Source organism: Toxorhynchites rutilus, chromosome 3, assembly GCF_029784135.1.
Source record: "Toxorhynchites rutilus septentrionalis strain SRP chromosome 3, ASM2978413v1, whole genome shotgun sequence".
NCBI lineage: Eukaryota > Metazoa > Arthropoda > Insecta > Diptera > Culicidae > Toxorhynchites > Toxorhynchites rutilus.
The window spans coordinates 36,970,313-36,994,870 of record NC_073746.1 but is presented as its reverse complement, the minus strand read 5'-3'; the positions used below and the strand labels follow the sequence as shown (position 1 = coordinate 36,994,870).

Below are 24,558 nucleotides of genomic sequence, written 5' to 3'. Positions count from 1 at the left end.
GAAAGGTACCCCTCTAGGAGTCATTTTTAAGGAAATTAGCGAAGCACATGTTGCCATCCTCACGTTTGCTAAAAAATGATTCGCTTGGCGCCGGCAGCGCCAGCGGTTTACTTGGTTTGTCGCCGGCCGTTCTTGACATTATCGGGAAATTACAATCTCGTCAAAAGTTCTCATAGGGTCTCGACTCTGTTCCCTCACTGTCATGAAATTTCGAAGTATAATATACTAAATGTATAGTATTATAGTAAATGAATGCAATTTTTCATTTATCGTAAAAACCGTATCGTTTCTTTTATGTTCAATGATGTCAGGACAAAATTACTTATGAAATCATAAAAAAAGTTGACGTGTACAAGTTATTGTTACCGAACAAAACACCAACAGAATGCAAAAGATACTGAAGTGCTGTCGTCGGCCACTGAGCGATATTATGCTCTCATCACAGCGGTGCGACCTGTAGCAATAAAACAATTCTCGCGTAACTTTAGAAAAGGACCTAACTGCATTGATCGATTCTCTTCATTGGCTTTCTTTTTCGATTACCACGGCCTAGCAGGCAGATTTTACGTAATTTTTGCCACATAGTTTGATAAACTAGGCCCCCTTCTACTCTCCTGACCGTCGAACACATCCGGTAATGCTTTTACCGCTGAGTTATTAACGAAAGTGAATGTCGATGAAGAGAATCGATCAATGCAGATAAGTCCTTTTCTAAAGTTATGCGAAAATTATGTTCAAGGAGTTTTACACGTATATATATAAAGATTTATTTCACGGAACTCTTTTCCTGTGTCGATCACTCCGTCACACACACTCTAACTGACTGTTCTTCCTGTCCTCACTCAGGGATATTAATATTAAGCTCCGTATCCAGGGGAAAACCCTACAACCCCCCTTTTACAATTTTTTTTGAGTGCTCAATGAGGTAGATAATCCTTGAATTTAGATGGTACAACACGGTTTCGTTTTTCCATAATGTTACTATCCTGCTCTGGCTGGGGCTGCATCATCGTTGAAGGAGTTCTTGTAGATAGTTCAATATCACAGCTATTTGGTGGAATTGTTCCCGTTGTCTTCTCCGGTTCAGAATCTCCTGAATCTCCAGAATCTCGCTGGTTTGTCGATATCGTCTAATAACTTCTTCAGATGAGCAACATTTCGGCGATACTCTTTTCCATTGGTAAGTGATTTTATTGTTACATCAGCACCAGCTTTCCTGGTTACCTCGAATTCCTCAGGTTCATAATTCGTACTCAACTTGTTCTCTTTCTGCATCCGTTTAACAATAACGCGATCTCCTACTGTGATTTCCTAAACCGGGCTTTGCGCTTCGCACCAGTATACTCCTTTCCCTTTTCTTTTTGAAGTTTGTCGTGATCTCGGTGTTCTTCATTGGCTCGAGTGATTGTTGGTACTTCAGGTAGCTTTGTCTTCATTCTCCGACCGAACATAAGTTCTGACGGCGCACGCACAGTTGAAGGATGAGTTGTGGCATGATACGATAGAAGAAAATGTGATAAAACTTTTCTCCAATCCTGTCCAAGTTATTGTGCTATCTTCAATCTTTTTAGAATTGAACGATTCTGTCGTTCAACCTCCCCATTTTGTTGCGGCCAGTAGGGAATTGTGTTTATCAGCTGTACTCCTAGATCACCACAAAATGCTTGGAATTCCCCACAATTCGTATTGAATTGAGGTCCATTATCAGCACGTAATTGTGAAGCATTCATATATTTACTGTACAGGTTCCTCAATGTAGTCGGTATAAACCTACAGTGAAATCACCCGACACAGGGAATAAATATTGAGTATGACTTACCGGCTCGACAGTTGTCTGTTGTGAGAGGAAATGATGCCCAATGCATGGCTAACTAGTGTTGCTAGTATATAATATCAACATCACTGTTGTACTGTCAACTGCGAGGGATAGGACGTTGTGTCTTTCACGCACCTCACAGTAATGTTAACGGAACACCATATCGACTGAATATCATTGGCAACTGGTTGATTGTTTCTTTAGACGTAGTATAATTCATTTCGCAGACTTCGATATATCGACTGTAGTAATCAACCACAACTAACAAAGTATGTCCGTCTGGTAAAGGCCCAAGGAAATCAATGGCAATATCTTGCCAGGCCCCATTCGGCATCTCTTGGCGTACCATAGATTCTGGAGGTTCCGGCGCAGCGACCAAAATACATCCACGACACCTTTTAACAAAAGATTCCACCGCCGCATCCATTTTCGGCCACCAGACCGAACTGTGAAGATGCATTTTTTAATCATTCGAATTCCAATGTGGCTTTCGTGTGCAATCTGAAGCACTTTTTCTAGTAAAGATTGTGGGATAACAATTCGGTCTGTTCGCAATAAAATCTCCTCACAACGGCACAGTTCATTTGCCACGATGCGAAATTGCAACGGCAAATCATGAGACTTTCCGTTTTCCAGACATTTGAGAACTTGTTGAATTTCTACATCTTTCTGAGACCCCCGTACAATACCATCCCACTTTAAAGCTGCGGTGGTGGCAGAGCACAAAGCGATACTTTTGTTCACAAGTTCCTCGTTGGAATCGAACGGTACAGCAGGCAGAGTTGTGAGGCGGAACAAGACGTCCGCAAGATTTTCATTACCAGGAATATGGATAACACGATAGTCGAAGGCTTGAAGCCGAAGAACCCATCGTTCAATTCTGGCACAAGGTCTCGAACGAAAGAAATTCTAAGGCCTTGCAATCTGTCAAAATATTGAATATACTACCATATAGATACGCTTGAAATCGCTCTACACTCCATACCACAGCCAAAGCATCCTTCTCTGTTTGACAGTAACGCTTTTCGGTATCTGTCAAGGACTTAGACGCACAACTCACCACCCGACTTTCATCTTTTTTATCAGTCTGGATCAATAAGGCTCCTAATCCAAATGGGCTAGCATCAGCCATCGCCGTGGTTAAATCACGTTTATTGAAAAAGCCCAGCTTTTGGGCTTCAGCTATAGCTTTTTTATGTTTTCAAACGATTTCTGTTGATCTTCGGTCTATTTAAAATCAGAATCTTTCCTTAAGTCTGGTTTAGAGTTCCCGTGAACGTGAACTTGAACAGGTGGTGGAATAGTACGATCATTTCACGGTGAACTACATTGCGAACAAACAACTAAAAAAAATCGTGGTGAATAGAATGATTTTGTTCACGTTCACGTTCATATTCGGCAGTAAACGTGAAGTAAATAAACATCGATCTTCAATAAAGTAATTCGGATAAAATATACAGTTGTTCACGAATCAACCCGAAGCAACGAAGTTTTTCAACCCGCGGAAAGATCCGATTGAATGAAATTGCATCCATATCAAAATTTTCATTGAAAACTTGAGAATTGCTAAACATATCCTTTTAAGTTCACGGTGAAATAATTTTCAGAATGCCTTGGGACTAGAGATGGGCAAACCGTTCATGAACTGTTCAAAAGAACTAATTCACCAAAAAAAGTGAACGAACGGTCGTTCTTTTCTACTGGGCAACAGTTCATATGAACCAAGATGCTAAACTATAGGTGTTTCGTTCTTGACACTTTCATGACAATACGTGAGACGAGTTGCGAGACGTAGCTTTCTGCATTGTTTACTTTTTGTTTGGTTGTGTCGTTATGGTTTCATATCAACTCGCTGAGGAAAACAACTGAAGAAAGAAATAAGCAAATATATATTCGTGAAAAATAGTGTACTAGAGCTGCAATAAGGTATTTATATTACATATTATTCAATAGTTTTGGGGGACAGTGAGGATTTGAAGAGCTTGTGAGTGTGATTAAAGTGCTATAAGTCTAAGAAATCTGTTGTCCAACTCCTCCACAGATAATCGTTCATCTCGCGGTTCTCTATCATGCCAAAATTATATTGTGAATATCTTATTTTCTTCAGATGCCGTATTATTGTGCAGTAAAAGGATGCGGAAACAAGGTCCGCATAACGAAAAACAACCCGGACATTGTTTACCACACTTTCCCCCGAGATGGAGATAGACTTCATAAATGGATACTTTTCTGTGGCCAATTACTTTCAACAACTCTTTCCGGATCTTCTGGCGTGATCGATAGTCGTGATTCCAACAGTTTATTTCACCTGTAATATATTAGCAACACAAAAGTCCACTAATTTGAAAAATAAACACGAACCTGTTGCAATCATTGTCAACCTCCTTTTGCTCTAGCAAAACCAATTACTTGTAACAGCCCTTCCGGATCTTCTGGATCTGGTAATCTTGCAATCAGCGCTATTTCTTGTCACCGTCGCCGTAAGTACTTTTTTCCCCGCCGATAGGATCCAAACAGAAGTACATCTTGCTTGGAAAAAAAGCATTGATTGCGCGGCTAGAAGCTAAAACATACTCAAAACATCCTTCTGCACTGTTTTTAATTCGACCGCTGATTGTAGATATCTGAAAAAGTAGAAGCAATTATGAGAAATTGTTATACGAAAAAATCCAGAAAATTACCTACCTACAGTAAAGCGCGAGCAGCTATTTTGCCGACGAATGAATTTGTCACCAAAAGATATGATATGTTTTGTAAACAAATTTGTTTTTTCACGAGCAATGGCCGAACAGCAATTTTGACATTGCGGTCCACCTATAGTATAGCACCTTGATATGAACTGCATACCCAGTTCAGAACGAACTGACCGCTGACTGAACTGTGTATACAGTTCAGTTCAGAACGAACCGTGTACGGGGAACGATGAACTGTGTATGCAGTTCAGAACCAGTTCAGAACGAATTGTGCACGATGACCGCTGGTGGAACTGTATATGCAGTTCAGAACGAACTGACCGCTGGCTGAACTGTGCATACAGTTCAGAACGAACTGTGTGGGGTGATCGATGTATAGGAGGAAAGAAAACGAACGAGTGATAGATGAATGGTGTTGCAAGGTAAATGGTCCTCAAATTAACGAAGGGAAACAAACGATAGCCCCATGAAACAACAAAAATAAGATATCTGTATTGTCGTTTCCATAATAAAACGCAGCATTTCAGAATACGATGGTTTTTAAATTGAATTGTTTGATTATTGATCAAACAAAATTATAATTTCATATTTTTAAGTTGAGAGTTGAGTTGAGTTAACATTTCAGTAGGATGATATGTAAATCGACCTCCCCAAGAAAATACAGTCGAAAACGAAATGTTCCAAACAGTCTTGTTAAACAGTAAATGAATATTCGGGTCGCTGATATGAAACATTTTTTCTATCATATCAAATTGTGCTCCATAATTTTGAGATAGGCGTTCGTGTTTTGGTATAGTTTTACTATAGCAGCTATTGCCAAACATCGCAAGAAGAGCATACAAAGCTAGTTTGTGCTGAGAAAAGTAAATCACGGTTCGAACTAAATCAATATTTGATTTGAGATATTTTTCACAAAATTCGGAGAATAATTATTTGCTAATAAATAGCATTTTATGAATGAACAGAACAGTCTTACATAACATCCCACACTTTTTATACTTGCTTTGACATATCCCTCTACTGTGCAAAAGAGTGAGTGAACTGCTCAAAAGAACTAGTTCTCCTAAGTGAACGGTTGGTCAGTGAACGGTTCATTGAAGTGAACCGTTTTGCCCACCTCTACTTGGGACATTCGAACGTGCAAGATGTATAGAAGTATTACTACTAGGTGGGCCAATCTGCTAAAACCGCTCTGCAGCCATCTTGAACTTCTACTGTGTTCTGTTTGTAAACAAAACACAATACGTTGATTATAAACAAGTTGCAATGCGACACGGCCATTTGCATTACAACCATCTCTTCGATGGAAGCAAGCTCGATCTCGTTGATTTTTATTTTGTTCCGTCGAGTTTGTTCGCGCAGAAAAAGCAAACATGGACGGACAGGGAAGCAGATTTTGTAGGAAGTGGAAATATAATCCCGATTGAAGTGAGTATTCAATGGCAATTTTTGTTAATGTTCCTAATGTTTATTTTTGTTTGCTCTCCAGGCATTTTCACATTCTTCGTTTGTATCCGGTTCCATGAAGAGTGTTGTTTTTATTTGGCACTAGAGCTTGTAGGAATATTTGAAACAAGCACCCAATGAACGATTTGAGGAAAGCGCGGGAAGTAAATACACTTATGAAGTAGCTAATGCAATTACCACGCAGACAATATTATTCATCGCGCTTTCCCCGAATTTTCTTCCATCTGTGTGTGGAAAGTGGGTATCGTTCGCACATCAATTGCAATTTGTCCCTGTTCGTTCTGTACAGAGCCGTACGAGATATGTGTCCGTCAACTTCTACGGTTTCCAAGCTCAAATTTTCCAAGTCACTCGAAATGAGTATTGCTATGTGATTTCGGTCAAATATCTAAATGTAATTGACCTCGATTGGATGAATGCATTCGATCTTTGGTTAACCCTCTTGTACTCGCGCGCAAAATCATAACTCGTATTCTATCGCAAGGTGTCACAGAATAAAAGTTGAACTTCTCTGTAATATTGCTACTGTGTATTTTTTATGTTTTATATTTTATTTATTATTTATTGTATTTTTTAGCTCAATTAATTGAAGAAGAGGGTATAATGGGATGAAAAAACTCCAGTAAATGTTTCCTTCATCTTCATTCATTTTTAATAGTGATCTAATTTAGCCTCATCAAACAAGTGTAATGTTTGATACTAAAAATCAAACAACGAAATTCGTCTTTTTTCTTGATATTAATTGAAAATAAGTAACTAAATATAATTCATGACATACATAAAATTGTAGTAATCGATTGTGGTTTCATTGGTAAGAATATGAACATACCATAACTGCATGCTCGAGACAAACATATTTTTTACATTTCATACAGTTGCAGTCTGTAGCATTTTTCTAATATTCTTTGTATCTGTACTCTTGGTAAACGAAGAATGTATGCCTTTTTTGATGGGGCATAAAAAGACGATATGGATTTTCAGGAACTTCCTGCGACTTGTTTCTTGTCGATATTGTTCAATCCATATATTACAAAAAATATTCCCGAAACTGTAACTTCAAAAAATAACCATGAGCCACCAATAAGTTTGTAGTTTACAATTCTTCCACAAGTGCAATTCTATCACAAGTGTGAATATATATGACCATAGTATTTAGCGAGTAACTATACGAAAGTCAAAGATTTGTACAGTAGAACCCCGATTATCCGCGGAATAGTCGGGCTAGGTCACCGCGTATAACGAAAATCGCGAATAACGCAATGAAGGGTTAAAAATGAGGCGTAAACACGAAAAAAGATGTTTTAGCATGAAAACTATGTTTCATCAATACAGGAAGCACTAAGCTATTCATCTGTACACCAATGTTCAGATAATGTGAAAGTCATGACCAAAACAAAAGCGCAAAACCATACCACTTAATGACAAATTTCGGGAAGATCTATAGAATTACTAGGGAAATCGCTTTCGCGGATAATCGAGGTTCTACTGTATTTTGCTTTTGCGCGTATGAATCTAACGACGAATATATCGAATAATATATAATATTCGTTCAATCTGATGACAAAAACAAATTAAAATCAAATAAAAAGAGTCCGATAATGATATTATGCATTACATTCAATAATTATTCTACACCACTAACATTGATTTATACATTTCATTGAACAATATACTAAACTAGAAAAAAAAGTCACTTTCCAAAAAATTACTCCTATACTCGCGTCGGTGTCACAGACCGAAATTGATAAAAAAAAACTGACACAGCCCCTATGTACCAGCACATGCGACATACTAAACGATGACGAACAAAGAAATGAGGAAGCTAGAGAGAATTTCAAAGTCGTATAGCTAATTCGTTTTTAAAACTGATTCAGTGCCACACTCTGTAATAAAAAAACGTTTTCAGTTTCACGAATGCGGTGGTTTGTTGGTGTGCGTTGTATAGTCTGATTTGTTTATATTTGCGACGACAAATGTACAGTGTCGACGTCTGGTGGAGATATTAGTGCTTGGGAGGTAAAATATTCTCTATAAGATCAGAAGGGCCAAGTGCAGTGTTAAAATATAAAAGTTTGAATGAAAATTTTTACTTCATATTGTTTGATTACCTAACACATGTAGTCCTGACACTCACTTAACCATTTGTCGATGCATTTCCTGTTTGTTCCACAAATAATTACTATAATAATATAAAATCATCATTAGACACAGTTTTCGTTCAATGTTTCTGCGATAGCGGAAAAAAACCCTCTTATTTCATCACATAAAATAAATATTCGATACGTTAAAGTAAATTTTCATTCTTAATTTTGATTTTGAGAGCATGTTTATTCCTCCTGAATATCCATAATAATTTTCGCCTCCCAATGAAAGCACACGGAGCTTAATGCCGTCTACACGAATATACTCTTCAAAATCAGAATCCGAATTGGATTACGATTCAAATAATACAAAAGTAAGAGCAGCAGGTTTTCCATTTTCATAGTCTCTATTTTTAGATTTTCCAAAACAATACTCGGAACTTGACAGTTCAGTATAGTTGTATTGGTGAACCCGAGTGCCAACCCGTGAAACATCTCAGTGCGAAACTAACAGCTTTCGGGGCGAACTAGTGCGACACTGAGTGCGAAACTGAGTGAATAAAAAAACGTTTTGACAGCAGTTAGTGCGGCACTGGGGTTGAAACTGAACAAAAACGAATTCGCTAGTAGTGTTGATGTTTTCTGAGAAATGAACGAATTAAAGATCCTTCTGTCTGTAAGACCAGTGCGCGAGTGTAGGGTTAAAACCGCTTGCTGCACACTACAATCAGGTGAAACTTTTCAAATTTCTTCTTAGCTCGGGTTTCTGAAGTTTTCTAAGACCGCCTGAGTCACTGCACTAAAACTGAAGTTCGTCTGAACCTAAAATACGATGACATCCGTTCTGTGTCATTAAAAAAGTAGAAGAGGAATCAGAACTACTCCAACTACATCATCACGCTCGTCGATTTCTCCGATTGGACAGCTCCTTATCGTTGTCGTTAAAAAACTTGGTGCAACGTATTTGCGCCGATTACTCCACCGGACTCAAAACAGCGCTTGAAGCAAACCATCTCTCCGAACGCCCGAAGATATTTTCACCAACTAGCCGCCAAACGTGTTCCCAATATTATTCAACTTTCCTATGCGTACTTGCGAATTGAAGTCCATGTGTAAAAAAGACTCCTGGTAATCAACACCCATCGTGACCTGTATCAAAGAAACAGCTTGGCATATGACGCATTCCAGCAACTGATAGCAAAGATGGTAACAGGTTCTGATGGAATCCATGCATTCCTAGACATCATCATCCACAGTGAAAATGAAAAAAAAAATCATTTAGTTCTCACTTCTTTGTTCAAGCGACTTCGTCAATATGGTATTCATTTACACCTGAAGAAATGGCAATTCAACCAGAAGAAGAATACACTGAGAGAAATAATTAGTAAATATAACGAATTTTTTGGTAAATACTACCAAACTATAGTAATTTTCGACCGTACCAATAAACACATATGTCAAGCAGAACCATGATTCGGAAGCCCAATATCGGCTACATTTTCTCGCCGAAAATGCACGTATCAGAATTATATACTTATTATACCTCCGTATTGCCTTATGGGAACAATGAAAATGGTTAATACGCGCTTTTCTCGCCAGTTTTCAGATATGACAACATCCAAGCTTACTAATGTTATCGAGTAAAATATACTAATCTCTTGTAGGGATGCGGGTTTGTTGACAATATGTACAAAAAATTTGTACATTCTACTAATTTTGCATTACCAAATGTATTTAGTAGTTTTCGACCGAAGATTTTTCTAAGGGTACCACTCTCGCTACTTACCACTCCCCTCGCTAACTTACTGAAGATACGGACTCACCTTAGTAATACTTTCTATTCATCTTGTCGAACGTGAACATGAACGGGGAAATATTTTGACGTCTATATTCACCACTGTTTTCACGTTCACGTTCACCGAAGTCGGCGAACTATGGTGAGTTCACCAACATCTCGATTCCCCGGTGGAAATTCAGAATCGTTGTGAAATGTTGAATTATTCCACTTTTATCAATATGAATTGTGTTTAAACATGTTTTTCAACTAGAAAATGTTTCTTCCTATCGTTTCAAGATGTTTTCCTCGCGTTTTATATATGGACTGATGAATTATTAACAAAAAGTGTTTGTCCGCGTTCACGTTCACGGGAACTCTAAACCTACCTTTAGCAGCATACCCAAAGGTTCATCAAGTGTTGCTAGATTCGGTATGAATTTGTTGAGGCAATTCGCCAGCCCAAGAAACTACGTATTTCTGCTTCATTTTCTGGTCGCCGGAACGACATGATTGAGCCTATTTTGGACTCAGATGGATAGATACCTTTATGTTATTTTGTGACCCAAAAATTCGACCTCACTAACATGGAACACGCATTTCTCCCAATTCAATTCAACTTTCCGCTGCTTGAATCTCTTTAGTACCTAAGATAAATGTAATCACTGTGGTTAAGCCGGACGCCAAAGTGTTAATGAATGACTCAAAAAATAGGACTAACGTGTATGTGTATTGATATAAACTAAATATAAAAACCCTTTATGTATTAAAACTATGAAAAATGTCATACGGCGAGTAAAATATCTTTGATTTGATGAATAGAGCTTCTCATTTTTCAAAAACCTGTGAAATATTGTTATATCCAAAAAGTCTGCAACAAAAATAAAAAAATATTTTACAGATGTCTGTAAATTTACAAATATATCTGTAAATCTGGCATCTCTGGTGGTCTGAGAATTTATTGCAAGAAATCGCTTGAAAGAATCTTGAATCGCACATTAATGTTCGAATAACTTGAACGGAATACAACATGGAATTTTATCAAGTCGATCGAAATGTAGGATCGAGATGAATATTTCTAGCCTATTTGTGACATTACACTTTTTCTGAGTGGTTGTTTCTGTTGCAGATTTTATCTGGAGCGATTTTTTTCCGGTCACGGTTTCCTGTATGTCTTACTTTAAAATACAAATGAATAGAGGCGAATGAACTGCAAAGTTTAAAGCCTCTTAAAAACAAAGAAGATAAGATACAAATGTTTGAGAAATGCAAATTTACTTCCCCAAATTTACGTGACAGATTCTTTTTTGCTCATTTGTTCTGGTATCTCTCTACCATTTCTGGAGTTGGGCTGGAGCTGCAACCTATTCAAATGTTCTGTCAGAAAAAAAACGCTCCCGTCTGATCTTGTAACATTTTTTTTTGCTGATTTGGGACCACCACAAAGATTGACAATTACATTGTTTTATTTTCTCACAATTAAAGTAAAACAGAGATAATTCAAATGAAAACAATCAAAAATCCGCCTAGGCTAGGCTTCCGGCTTATGAAAATACGCTGCTTTCCATTAATTCATCTCACTTGCTGCTTATGTGTTAGACTTCCGAGTTAGATTTTAAATTCCACCGCGCAGTGCCAACACCAAATGCAGCACTGAACCACCTTGCACTTTGTAATCCTGGGCCGTTTTGTCATCGTTCCTGTTCGGGATATTCATACAAATTGTTTTCAAAGTTGTCCGCAATTCGAATGGAATAATATTACATTTGCTTGCCGGAGAAGATAAGCCGCTGCTGCTGCGGCGGAATACCTTCCTTCTCTTCCACTCGTTCTTTGATCCGATCGACTTTATCCGTGGGCTCAATATCGATTTCGATTTCCTTTCCGGTCAGGGTCTACGAAGGGGTATTGAATAAAACTTTTTCTTTTGTCGATTAGAGCTCTATCTGGTACTTACTTTTACTTTGATCAACATTTTGATGTTATTTTTTCGCAAATAGCGGAATGAAAAGCAAATTTCTTGATGTAGAGATTCGAGATGATTTTTTTTGCTTTTCTTTTGATCGCTTTTGCTTTCGGTTTATATGACGCTCAGGTGTCAATTTGAATGTCTAGCCCTTCAGAAATATACTCTACACTCAGAGCTATAATGAGTAAATGTATAGCATAGGGTGTTTTAGAAGCATTTTAATCGGAATAAAACTGATAAATTTCGTTATACCAAAACATACCAAACGAATCGTAAATTCTCTATGATTTCTTTTTTATGCTATATATTACAATCTCCTGGTGTGTAAACGGTTAATATTGATGAAATCTAGAAGCATTTCCACTCTCCCATACATTTGTTCTGCTCATTTATGAGCTTCCCTACCCATGCCGTCAATAAGGAAAACAAGAAAAAGAACGATGGGGAATATTTGCCTAGAGCATGAATATTGGATCTCGCTGAGGCAAAACTTTTAGTATCGTTCTAGATACGAAGCAATGAACATCGCTTGTTCTTCCTTGTTTTGTGTCATCACATGCCTTCGTTTCGGATTGAGCTGTGGACGCAACCAGATTTTGCAACTTTCTCGCTGATGTCTCTGCCATTGCAATCATTACATCAAACTGACACAATTCCATTAAGATTCTGAAATACACAATTATGTAGGGAATCATCAAGTTAGGCTATCGTCGGCTCACCAAGAAAATAATTGTTCAGGAATTTTGTGTGATTTTGTTTCGCATGACATTAGCAAAACTATATCCACCAAATACAACAGCAGCAACAGAGGGGGAGGGGGGTTTCTCCGTTTCAATCGGCGGAAGGAAAATCGTAACCAGACAGCAAAAATGATGTCCGGATACGACAGTAGCTTTAGCTGAAACATTTTATTTAATTTAGTTTTACAATAGTTCATAATTAGATAATAATTAGACTTACAAAATTCGGTTTGCCGGTGTAGCATGACAAATTTTCAGCAAACAGCAAACTATTCGATTCCACTGCCTATTTGATTATGCAAGGTTAGGTTAAGTTTCTAGTAATTTAGTAAATAAGTTATTTTCATTCCTCGTCGATTATTTGCAAGAGACGGACACACATTGTCCGTCCTCCGCTACAATATCGAAGCTGGAAAGTTTTTTTCCCCCTCCGCCAAAGTGATTTTTGGTTGTTGTTTTTTTTCTTTCGCCCATTGGTGACAAGTTAAGTGCCAACGCATCCGGAACAGCGAGGAAGCAGCACCTCTCCAGCGACGCTGGACCGGTGTTCTGTGAATTGGTTCCATTGAGCGTCACATTTGTATCTTCACCAAACATCAAACAGAGAAGTACAATAGAATAGTTTTTGCCGCCTCGCTATTGTGCTTATACCGTAGCGTGCAGCGTTGTATAGCTCCCTGAATAGGGTTGTTCAAGTTGTTCGAACTCATCAGACTAAATTTTTTTATTGAGTTTTTATTTATTAAATTTTTTTTTTTACGAAATTATTGTTTTTTTTTCAAGAAGATTTTTGATTTGAGCTAGTTTTTAGTTTAAGTTAGTTTTTAGTCTAAGTTAGTTTTAAGTTGAGTTTTTGCGCGAGTGTGTGCGTGCGAGTTTTTTTTTCGTTTTCATAGGCGGTTGCGCACCGTCTGCGCAACCGTTATGACATCTGCTGATGCCAATGTTGCGCGGACGCGTTATTATCAACAGTCCTCGAAGGCACCATGGGTTGTTTTCTTTCGGCCCAAGGAAAAAGCTTTGAGAACTCTTGATATTTCAAGAGATTTGCTGCGTAATTATAAGGGCGTCTCGATACATAAAGAGAGACCGGACAAACTGCGTGTAGAAGCACCGACTTTTGATGTGGCCAACAAGATTGTTGACCACGAAGTTTTTAACAGGGAGTATCACATCTACATCCCTTCTCGAGAAGTGGAGATAGAAGGCGTAGTAACCGACGCGAGTCTGAGTGTCGATGAACTAAAACAAGCGTCGGGTTCCTTCAAAAACTCGATGATTGGAGATCTTGTAAAGATCCTGGATGTTAGAAATCTGCATTCAGCATCTTTGGAAGAAAATAAAAAAGTTTATAAGCCCTCGCACTCTTTTCGAGTTACTTTCGCAGGTTCTGTTCTCCCAAACTATGTGAAAGTAGAAAATGTTTTTTTTCCCAGTGCGCCTGTTTGTACCGCGGGTTTATAATTGTACCAAATGTAAAAAGTTGGGACACTCGGCTAGCCACTGCGGCAACAAATTTCGTTGCGGCAAATGTGGCGATAAACATAGTGAGGATTCTTGCACTCAAACAGTGGAAAAATGTATTCACTGTGGCGAGAATCCTCACCCTCTACAAGAGTGCCCAAGGTATAAACAGCACTCCGATAAAGTGAAGCGTTCTATCGCTGGACGCTCCAAGCGGACTTATGCTGAAATGCTAAAGACCGCATCAGCCGCTCAAAATGAAAACCAATTTTCGGTTTTGTCATCTCAAGAATCGGATTCTGATTCTGATGAGGGTCATACTTCGGCTGCACCGGAATCTTCAATAAAGGATGAATCATCAAAAAGAAAGCTCTCTTCACCAATGGTGCACCGTAAGAAAGCTAAAATGACCCTCGGAAGATTGTCTAATTCCAAGGGTAATAGTAGGAAAAAAACGAATCCGAAGGCTCCTTCTCAGCCAGTTCCTGGTTGCAGCAAGGATTTTACGTCATTACCCAGAGAAGAGAGAAATAAAAACGCTGCTCCTCGATCTTCTCGTAGAAAATTCGCGTCTAATCGAGGATTGATAGCTTTTTCGGACATTGTGGACTTCATACTAAACACGTTCAAAATTCAAGACCCCCTCAGAAGCCTTATTTCTGCCTTGCTTCCATCTTTAAAGTCTTATCTTAAGCAATTGACTGCTTCATGGCCCCTCCTTGCATCAATCATATCTTTCGATGGATAATTCATCTAACGTAGTAGAAGATATGATCAATGTGCTACAATGGAACTGCCGTAGTCTAGTGCCTAAACTAGACTCGTTCAAATTTTTACTTCAAAATTATGATTGTGATATATTCGCTCTTTCCGAAACATGGCTTTCTTCTGACACAGAACTCAACTTCCACGATTTTAATATTATTCGCCTGGATAGAGATGATTCCTATGGAGGAGTACTTTTAGGGATCAAAAAGTGCTACTCTTTCTATAAAATTCCTCTCCCAGCTCTATCAGACGTCGAAATCGTCGCTTGTTAAATAACTGCAAAGAATAAAGAACTCTGCATAGCTTCAGTATACGTTCCCCCGAATACTTCCATTAGCCGTAGTCAACTTTGGAATCTAATTTCGATTCTCGACAAAGTTCAAAGGTTTGGACTTAAGTCGTGACTTCATTCGTGTAATGAGTAGACTTATGTCCAACCACTACTCGCTAGATGTGCATCTCCACAGAATAAATCTTGTTCAAAGCAACGTCTGTCGGTGTGGAAACGGTTACGATGACATCGATCACGCAGTTTGGCAATGTACGGATAATTACGCAGCCAGAGAGTACCTTTTGAATGCCCTTGAGGTCCAAAGAAGACAACTCTATGTTCCTGTTAGAGACGTGTTGGGAACTCGCGACATCTGCTATATGCAGTTGATCTATATGTTTGTGAAACGGTCTAGTATAAGTATTTAATGCTTTTGTGTTTTTCTTTTTCGTTATTAGTTTGTTTGTCTTGTCCCCCCATCTCACCGTCGCCCACCCTCGACAGCTAGTCGAACACCAGATGCTATCCCTGGTCATTATGCACAATGCTACAGTGCGTGCGGCAACCCTCGGTTGAGACAACGATACCTCATATCCATATCCCCAACCTGACCCGTCCCACAAAAATGTTGCCCTTTTAACCTCGAGTAAACCGCGAGTATTCGGTCGAATCCTACTAAACATAGAAATTAGTTGAAACTTTGTATAAACAAACCTTGAATTAGCGGCTCCGCAAAGCTTATGCGATTGAGCCTTACAAATAAATGAACTGGATAAAAAAAAAAGTTATTTTATCTTAGGTACTTACAATGTATAGAATAGTTTTAACTTTAGAAAAATAACTTTAGATAGACTTTAGGAATAATTTTAAAGAATATAATTTTAAGAAATCGTACTCCAACTGTGTAATTCGCACATCCTTTTAATTTCATGCTCTATGCAAGAATGATGACGAGTCTATAGACAATGACTGCTCGTGGTCTTCCCGTTGTTTTCTTTCTTCCTGTCTCCTGTCTCTTAACGACGTTTTGACCACCACCGATGTAGACTCGACGGTAACGTCTTACGCTGTGTTGCCGGTACCAACAGATGGAGATCGATCCACGGTCGAAATGAGATCGATTCATCCATACAACTGCTCTGCTCTGCAAGACACATCGGGCTGCTGTTCTATTAATAACTCAACAAGGATCATATCAACGGTCTACACTCCACTGAGGTCTAACTGGATAATGGAAGAACAGAAGTAATACTCTTACACCGAAAAATGGCAACTGTGTAATGTGCTAATTATAGATATATGAAAAACATGTGACATGTACACGATTAGAATTCGGCTCTGTTACACCTAAAGTGATAATGAGCCTAAAATAAACAAATGGGATGAAAAAAATGTAAGAGGTTGTATCTAGGACACGAACGCATATTTTCAACGTAGAACTATGCAATTATATTATGCAATCCACTTGTTAACCACTTCGAATATTATTTTAGAATGCATCGAAATTTTTGTAATAGATTATGTTCTTCGTTACAAATGAATTTGATGAATGTCCTTTTACGTTTGATATGATGCCTAGGACTACCAAAATATGTGAACGGAAGAACTTGCCTTTCCCTTTTTCCCTCTGGAATTATTGCACATCTCATGTTTACGTAGTTCTCGAACCGCGAAACTTCATTCACCTCTAGTATCTGAAATGACGATTTTCTCAGGCTTCTCAGTTTAAAAGTATGTTTTAGGGAAACATATTCCGGTCTGTACAACGACAAGCGAGTACAAAAGTACTCAACACCAAAAATACCCCCGACTTGCATGTATTTGCAAAGCGGATTCCCCCAGGCACATTAATTTTGAAGTCCGTGTTAAGGAAACACAGCTCAGTGGGAATAAATTCTCCCAAATTGCATGTTTTGACGAAGCGGATTCCCCCAGGCATTGAAATCATGAGAATATGTTCACAGAGAAAATAGTTATTAACGTTAGCTTTATTTCAAAAAATGTGACCTGTTTTCTGATTTGGCACCCTTCCTGAAAGACGTAGTTCTACGTCAAAAAGGCGACAGCTAAGCTAATCGAGACAGGTAAAATTAACAGAAAGTGCTTCTGTTGAGATTAGCGTGAAACGGAGATGAGGGTGTATATATTTAGTTGCTCCAAGCCATGAATAAATGGATATTTGTGTGCGTACGTGCTTGTAGTCGTGTTGATAAATATAAACAAGAAGGGGAGATAGCGGGAGGGAAATATTTGCACTAGGGTATGAATGCTGAGTCTCTGAACATCGCTTGTTTTCCGTCGTCATAAGGGCTTCATTGGTGCCTTTGACATTGCATCGATGCATTGAACTGACGCTATGGCGAAGCAGGCGTTAAAGTTGTGCGCCAAATAGTTATTTGGAGAATACCAGACTAGACCATCGTGAATGTCGTGCTGTGATGTTATGAGTTATTTGAGTTCGTGTGCCAGTCGCAAAACTGCCCTCAACTAGGATTGCATTTGCGCTGATCTTGATCATAATAAAGCAATGCTACAATACAACAGAAAGAGTTTATTTCGTTTATCTAGTCACCAGGAAAGTAAACGTCGTTCTGGAATTTTGTATGTGAATTGGTTCCGCTTGTCAATAGCAAAACATTCTTCACTAAGAATGAGAAAGTAATGCAACTTTTTTCATGGTCAGTAATGTAAACAGAAGTGTTTATTTTAGAATAGCGCAAAATCATGAGAAGTGTTTATGTTCCTAGCCGCACCAATGTATGGCTCTGTATAATGCATTGTTCTACGAGGGCAATAGTGAATCATCAATCAATTATCGTCAACTTATTCTACAATAAAAAAAAACACTTCAGAGCGACTAAACCATTTTACTAAACAGTTATTACTAAAATTTCGTTGCATTCTAAAATAATATCCGAAGTTATAAACAAGCGACTTGAATAAAATAACAGCCTAGTTCTACGTCAACAAAGCGGACGTGTCTTGGACACAACCTGCTATAATTTTTTTATTCCGTCTGTTTATTTTATTTCGGCTCATTCAGCGTTTCAGCGTAACAGCACTGAATTTATTCGTTTACATTTTTATTTTATCGATAACATGTTGTAAATTCCACAGTGTCGCCTTTTCGATGTAAGAGTATTCCTATTGTTCGAATATTCACAGTCGGTGAGTTGAATTACCGATATTTCTTGTTGCAAGCAACAGAGCGTGTTGTGAACGATAGGAGGCTGGGATCATTATGTTTGTTGCATGAACGTAGTAACTGGAACTACACACAAAGATGGTCAATTGAGAGTCCTAAGTTTCTCGCTCATGATCGATCGCTTAGTGGCGGACGAGTAACCAATTAGACTATGAAAACTCCCCTGGTGAATTGGTGTCTTCCAATAAGTCAATTGTCCACGGCTTGTCAGCATAGACCAGGCACGTCACATAACTTCACAAAAAATCGTCCAACGGTGTTGATTTGCACGATGTTGGAGCTCAATTTACGGGTCCATTACGTGAAATTGATCACCGAACGTTTCCAACAATCACGGCAAACGCGGTGTGGTATGTTGCGGCTTATAATTAAAACAACAGCCCCTTCACCTTGAGGATAGTTAAATGTACTTCAAAAAGTCGATGAACACTCTCGTGAAGTCTAATTTTATTTCTCTCTATAGCGAAAGGTTGAATCACAGTTTGAATATCATGAAGAGAATCCCGTTCGCTTTCTTTTCTCCTCTATTGTTTACCGGATGTTGTTTGATTCCAAACGAGAGATAAAATGCTTTCAAACTTTCTGATAACTTTGTAAATTGAGGCGTCATTCATTAATACTTAGTTGAGATTTCTTAAGCCAAGCAACACGCCTTGAATGTATTCCGAGGGGCAAGCTCTAGAATACGCGTGACCACAGTGCAAGTCGAAGGAAATTTCTCTGACGAAAAATCCCCCGGCCAGAACGGGAATCGAACCCGAACACCCGGCATGATAATTTGGGACGCTAACCACTCGGCCACGGGTGCACTGAATTGCTAGATGAGCCTAATAATAAAAATTAACATTAGTATTATATTTTAATTAAAATATAATACTAATTTGATACGGAAAACTTAATTTTCATTCATAATTTAAATTTTGAAAACTCGTCCATTCCACCCTCGATAAATACAATACGGTAGCGCGACTTATGAGAAAGGCCTTTCATCCATCTTGTATTTGGTATGTAAATAATCTGCAATATTTTGCAATATTTTTTTGCTCTTTGTGTGTGCAATTGTTTTGATGGCAATTAGATCATTGAAAAGTTGAAAGGTAAGTCTTTTACGGATAAAGTGTGGTTTGTAATATACTCTATCTTATTATATGTTTCAGCTCAAGAGAATAAATCGACTCTCGGTGTTTCTCGGTGGTTTCGGTGGTTTCTCGGTCTCTCAGACCTATGCGCGAGTATAGGAGTGTTAACCGTCATGGTGTTTCGTCGAAATCCATCGAATATGCTCAACCATTTACGGTTGAAGCATAAAAATGATTCCCTGGTGGTGGAGGAGACTGGGAAGAAGAATCAGGGTCTGCAGGAGTAAAATGCAGACTTGAAGAAGGTAACCTCAGCTCCCGTTCTAAAATAGTAGTATCCAAATTCAGAGTGCCAAGGAAAATATACTATACTAGTGGTCAATGATTCTATAAATATACTTCTTTTGAACTAGTAGCTATAGAGACCAAGCAGAAATATTCAAGCAAATCAGCTATTTCAACAACAATCGAAGAATAGATAGTTTTGAACAGAAAAACAATGTTGGTGTAATAAAAATATTGTGCATTATTCTCATGGTGTGCTCTTTTTTCAATCGTCCTAAAAAAATCATGAAATGGTGAACCATTATTCTGCACCATGTTTATTACAAAATTATATTTGATGTAACTTTTAAAATTATGCCATCATATTTTTTTTTCATGAATGTCTGTTCTTTTTGATTACAAGAAATAAGTATTTGCTCGATTAATCGAATACTGAAAGACAATTATTCGAATGAATCGAATATTTAAGAATGACCCCACGATTAATCGACAATCGAATAAATGAAAAATTTAGACAACTCTATTTGCAGTCAAATCTCTTTCCGCGGTCCTCTGTACATTTATACCGTTTCCCCTCGCGCACTTATTGACGACACGGTCACACCTTTAGTCCACACATCTTGCATTCCACCTGGAATTCAGTTGATCTTTGACGCTCCCCTAAACCTAAGTGGTGCAGACTCAATCCACTTCATTCTCAAGCAAATTCATGCATGTTTTCAAGCGATTTCTTGCAATAAATTCTCAGACCACCGGAGATGCCAGATTTCCAAATATGTTTGTAAATTTACAGACATATCTGTAAAACATTCTTCACATCTATTCATCACATCAAAAATATTTGACTCACCATATGACATTTTTCCATAGTTTTAATACAGAAAAGTTATTATATTTAGTATATATCAATACACATGACGTTAGACCAGCGGCCCAGCAGTCCTTCTGGTTGGCCCATCTGGTGTGTATGAACTTTTGCCTTGACATCATTGCAGACGAAAGAGAGGATACGGTTATTCACAATTAATGAAAAATTGCATTCTCTGCAGGTAAAGAAAAATCTTGAACGAAAATTGTCTCTGATAAATATTTTCTGTTCTAGATAAGATTGTTTTGCTGAAATGCAAGGAGATTTATTGAAAAATAGTTAAGTTAGGGTCAGGACTATGTCTTCTAAGTATTTAAACAACATCGAATAAAAATTTTCATTCTATTTTTAACAACTTACATTTGCTTTCGGGTCTGCTTATGACGAAATATGGGTTACTGTTCGATATTGTTACGACAGACATGGTTCATGGCCGTGTGGTGATCTAAAACTTGTATAGCCTTGCATGGCGGATGGAAAGTATACACTGCATTTTCTTATAAATTTCATCAACGACAAGACCGCAAGCCTTGGTGGATGTCCAATATATCAACGGTGAAATACTGTTTTTTATAAAAATTAACAACGCGTATGTATGTGTATGTATGTATGTGTAGATCGTTGAAATATTTAAACACATTACAGGACATAAGTTATTAAGTGGTCCGAAAAATAATTTTTTTCCACTTTTTCCCAAAAATGACAAATGAAAATTAATAACTTTTGAATCACTGAATCGATTTAGATGATCGACTTTTTTTAATTGACCTAGCCTTTTATTAAAAAATATTTAACTTGCGAAAAAAATAATTATATTTTAGTAATTATTGATTGTAGTCGTTTTTTATTTTTTTATGACTTTCGACTAGAGGGCGCTATATTTTTTTATATTTTTTCTTGAAAGCTGAGGATTTTTTACACAACATATCTCGATATCAGGGTTGCTATTTTTTCGTTTTTTAGATATGATTTAAAAAAAAATCATTTTTCCCCATTTGTCCAAAAATAACTTTCTGCAAAAAATCATAACATTTGAACTACTGAACCGATTTAGATGATCGATATATTAAATTGAAGCCAATAAGCAAAATTCACACTTGCGGGAAGATTGGATTCTAGTAGCATAGGTCTAGTTTAGTCACATATGAATATTGATCGAAGACTTAAAACATGTTAAATTTACATAATTCTAACTTAAAAACGATAATTATAGCATCTCTGATATCGAGATATGTTAGGTAAATAATCCTCAGCTTTCCATAAAAAATATAAAAAAATATAGCGCTCCTATCTTTAACCGAGAAAACTATGAAAAACTAACTAAATCAATAATTACAAAAACAAAATTCAATGTTTTGCGCAAAAGTAATATTTTTTCAAAGAAAAATAACTCGTAAGCTTCAATTTGATATGTCGATGATATGAATTGGTCCAATAGTTTGAAAGTTATGACTTTTTGTAGTGGGAAAAATGGGGAAACATTGTTTTTCGAACCATCGATTAGTTTTGAAAAATCATATTTCAAAAACGAAAAAAATAGCATCTCTGATATCAAGATATTTTATGTAAAACATTCTCAGCTTTCAATCCATATTAAAAATAGGATCCATATTATATGCAAGTTAAATATTTCTCAATTAAAGCTCATTGGCTTAAATTTGATATGTCGATCATCTAAATCGGTTGAGTGGTTCGAAAGTTATAAATTTTTGATAAAAGTCATTTGGGAAAAAGTGGAAAAAAATGATTTTTGGGATCACCCTAAAATGGAAATGGGCACCCTAATGACAAATTAAAAAAATACGAGTTTAATGTTTTGCGATAAAGAACAAAATTACCACTTTTGACGAAGATCTGAGAACCACTATATTAGTTTGGCATGGAATGGCTGTATATATATATACAGAATACAATCTTACGTGCATCGTGATGTACAAAGTATTAATGAATATGTGAAAATTAACGTTAAAAGACATTTCTATAGATCTGCACACTTTTACAGACTTTTCCACATTTTTAACAGACATTCACATGTTTTTACAGACTTTTTTTTTAAATCATCTGGCAGCTCTTCCTTCCACTTTTTATCGAATATTTCCAAATCGCAGGAGTAAACATTTACGTGACTCTGACTTTGTTTGTTTTTATTACGTTCGGAAAAACGTTATGACAAAGAGAGGGGACATTAAAAATACGTTGCTCAGTGAAAGGCTGAGATGCTCTTTCAGAGATGCAATGGTTAATTAAACAATTGACGGAAATATGTAGTTCGTTCATTTTATAATTTTACTTATTTTTGTCCTTGACAACAATACCTCTTTTATAGTGTTGATTATCATAAGAAAAATAACACTCCTGATCGTTGGATCTCTTTTGACATTTCAATTGGATCTTTTTTGACAGCCGTTTTGATTCAGTCCGCACTACCTAGCCCTAAACCAAGGCGCCTTGCCCTAAACCAAATTAAGTGAAGTGGAAGGTAAAACGTAATGTCAGAATCGCCGTTCGGACGTATCCCGTAAGTTTGAACTTATTTACATAGATGGTATCCAAACAACACTAAACATTGACTACAGTTTCGCCGGCACGGTTGATTGCCGTTATGAACCAGCACAAAAAACAAAGCTGCAAATTATGGCCCAGTGGCGGTACCACGATCAAAGCATTCCTTGAATAAATCATATCACATTAGCCGAGCCAGCTGGCGGAAGCATATGCATAAAGGTTACTAGGTTACTATTTTCAACGACAACAGTTTATTTATATAAATACCTTCGACGAAATCAAATGTAACCATATCAACGTAAGTAATAACATAAACAAATCCAAACTTTTCGTTTTGCCATTCCTCATACGTCTTTTCCAAATAGTGTAAATTACGAGCCACCTGTTAACTCTACCATCTTGCCCTAAACTAGTAAACGAAGCTCAGTGCCGTCAACGCGGATTGGCAAAGTCAAGGCGCGTAGAAGTATATCCTAAGGTGGGCCAACTTGCTAAAACCACTCTTCAGCCATCTTGGAAATCTACTGTGTTTTGTTTGTAAACAAAACACAATACGCTAGTGCCGGAGCTCGCTCCTGATCAGTCTGTCTCTTTCACGCTTCAAGGAAATAATTCCCCTTCTGCTTTCTTCCGTACTGTTTTCATATACCGCTCCCCTAACCAACTTAGTGACGAAACGGCCTCACCTAGTACCATAGACCCGTCTTGGGCAAAGTATTGCGCGAATTGTAACTTGTCATTCCATGTGGGTAGAATCATCACGCAAGATGTGTGGAATAAAGGTGTGACCGTGTCGTCAATAAGTGCGCGAGGGGAAACGGTATAAATATACAGAGGACTGTGGAAAGGGATTTGACTGCAAATAGAGATGTCTAAATTTTGCGTTTATTGACAATTGACGATTAATCGTGGGGTCATTTTTGAATATTCGATTCATTCGAATAATTGTTTTTCAGTATTTGATTGACCGAGCGAATATTTATTTCTTGTAATCAAAAAGAACAGACATATTTATAATAAAAAAGTATGATGTCATAATTTTCAAAGTTACATTAAATATAATTTTGAAATAAACATGGTGCAGAATAATTGTTTTTGAATGAGGTGGTATTTTAGTATATTGATAAATTTACTATTTCATTTGAGGACGATTGAAAAAAAAGCACACCATGAGAATTATGCACAACATTATTATTGTACCAACATAAAATTTTTTCTGTTTAAAATTACCTGTTCTTTGTATGTTGTTGAAATAGCTGATTTGTTCGAATATTCCTGCTTGGTCATTATAGCTACTAGTACAAAAGAGATACATTTATAGAATAATTGACCACTAGTATGGTATATTTTCCTCGGCACTCTGAATTTGGATACTACTATTTTAGAACGGGAGCTGAGACCACCTTCTTTAAGTCCGCATTTTACTCCTGCAGACCCTGAATTCTTCTTCCCAGTCTCCTCTACCACCAGGGAATCATTTTTATGGTTCCTCCGTACATGGTTTAGCATATCCGATGAATTTCGACGAAACACTATGACGGTTAACACTCCTATACTCGCGCATAGGTCTGAG

The 24,558-nt window shown here is 37.5% G+C and overlaps 1 protein-coding gene and 2 long non-coding RNA genes across 3 annotated transcripts; 2 read left to right on the top strand and 1 right to left on the bottom strand.

Moving 5' to 3' along the window:
- The first annotated feature begins 2,751 nt into the window (after positions 1–2,751).
- LOC129778626 (uncharacterized) lies at positions 2,752–4,186 on the top strand. Its single transcript, XR_008743469.1, has 2 exons — positions 2,752–3,742; positions 3,924–4,186. It is a non-coding gene; the product is annotated as an uncharacterized LOC129778626 (long non-coding RNA).
- Positions 4,187–5,712: 1,526 nt separating this feature from the next.
- LOC129776966 (uncharacterized) lies at positions 5,713–6,493 on the top strand. The gene is made up of 2 exons (XR_008743183.1): positions 5,713–5,937; positions 5,999–6,493. It is a non-coding gene; the product is annotated as an uncharacterized LOC129776966 (long non-coding RNA).
- A 4,786-nt stretch (positions 6,494–11,279) lies between these two features.
- Positions 11,280–11,941, bottom strand: LOC129776965 (NEDD8). Its single transcript, XM_055782953.1, has 3 exons — positions 11,789–11,941; positions 11,596–11,726; positions 11,280–11,531 (listed from the first exon to the last, which is right to left on the bottom strand). The coding sequence occupies exons 1-3, from the start codon at positions 11,804–11,806 to the stop codon at positions 11,447–11,449; spliced, it is 234 nt and encodes a 77-aa protein (XP_055638928.1). The 5' UTR covers positions 11,807–11,941; the 3' UTR covers positions 11,280–11,446.
- Between the last annotated feature and the right edge of the window lie 12,617 nt (positions 11,942–24,558).

Bases quoted from the DNA above. Each gene is read 5' to 3' on its own strand.
- LOC129776965 (XM_055782953.1), bottom strand. The intron at 11,532-11,595 runs GTAATATTATTC...TATCCCGAACAG, and splicing joins ATCTTCTCCGGCAAGCAAAT to GAACGATGACAAAACGGCCC.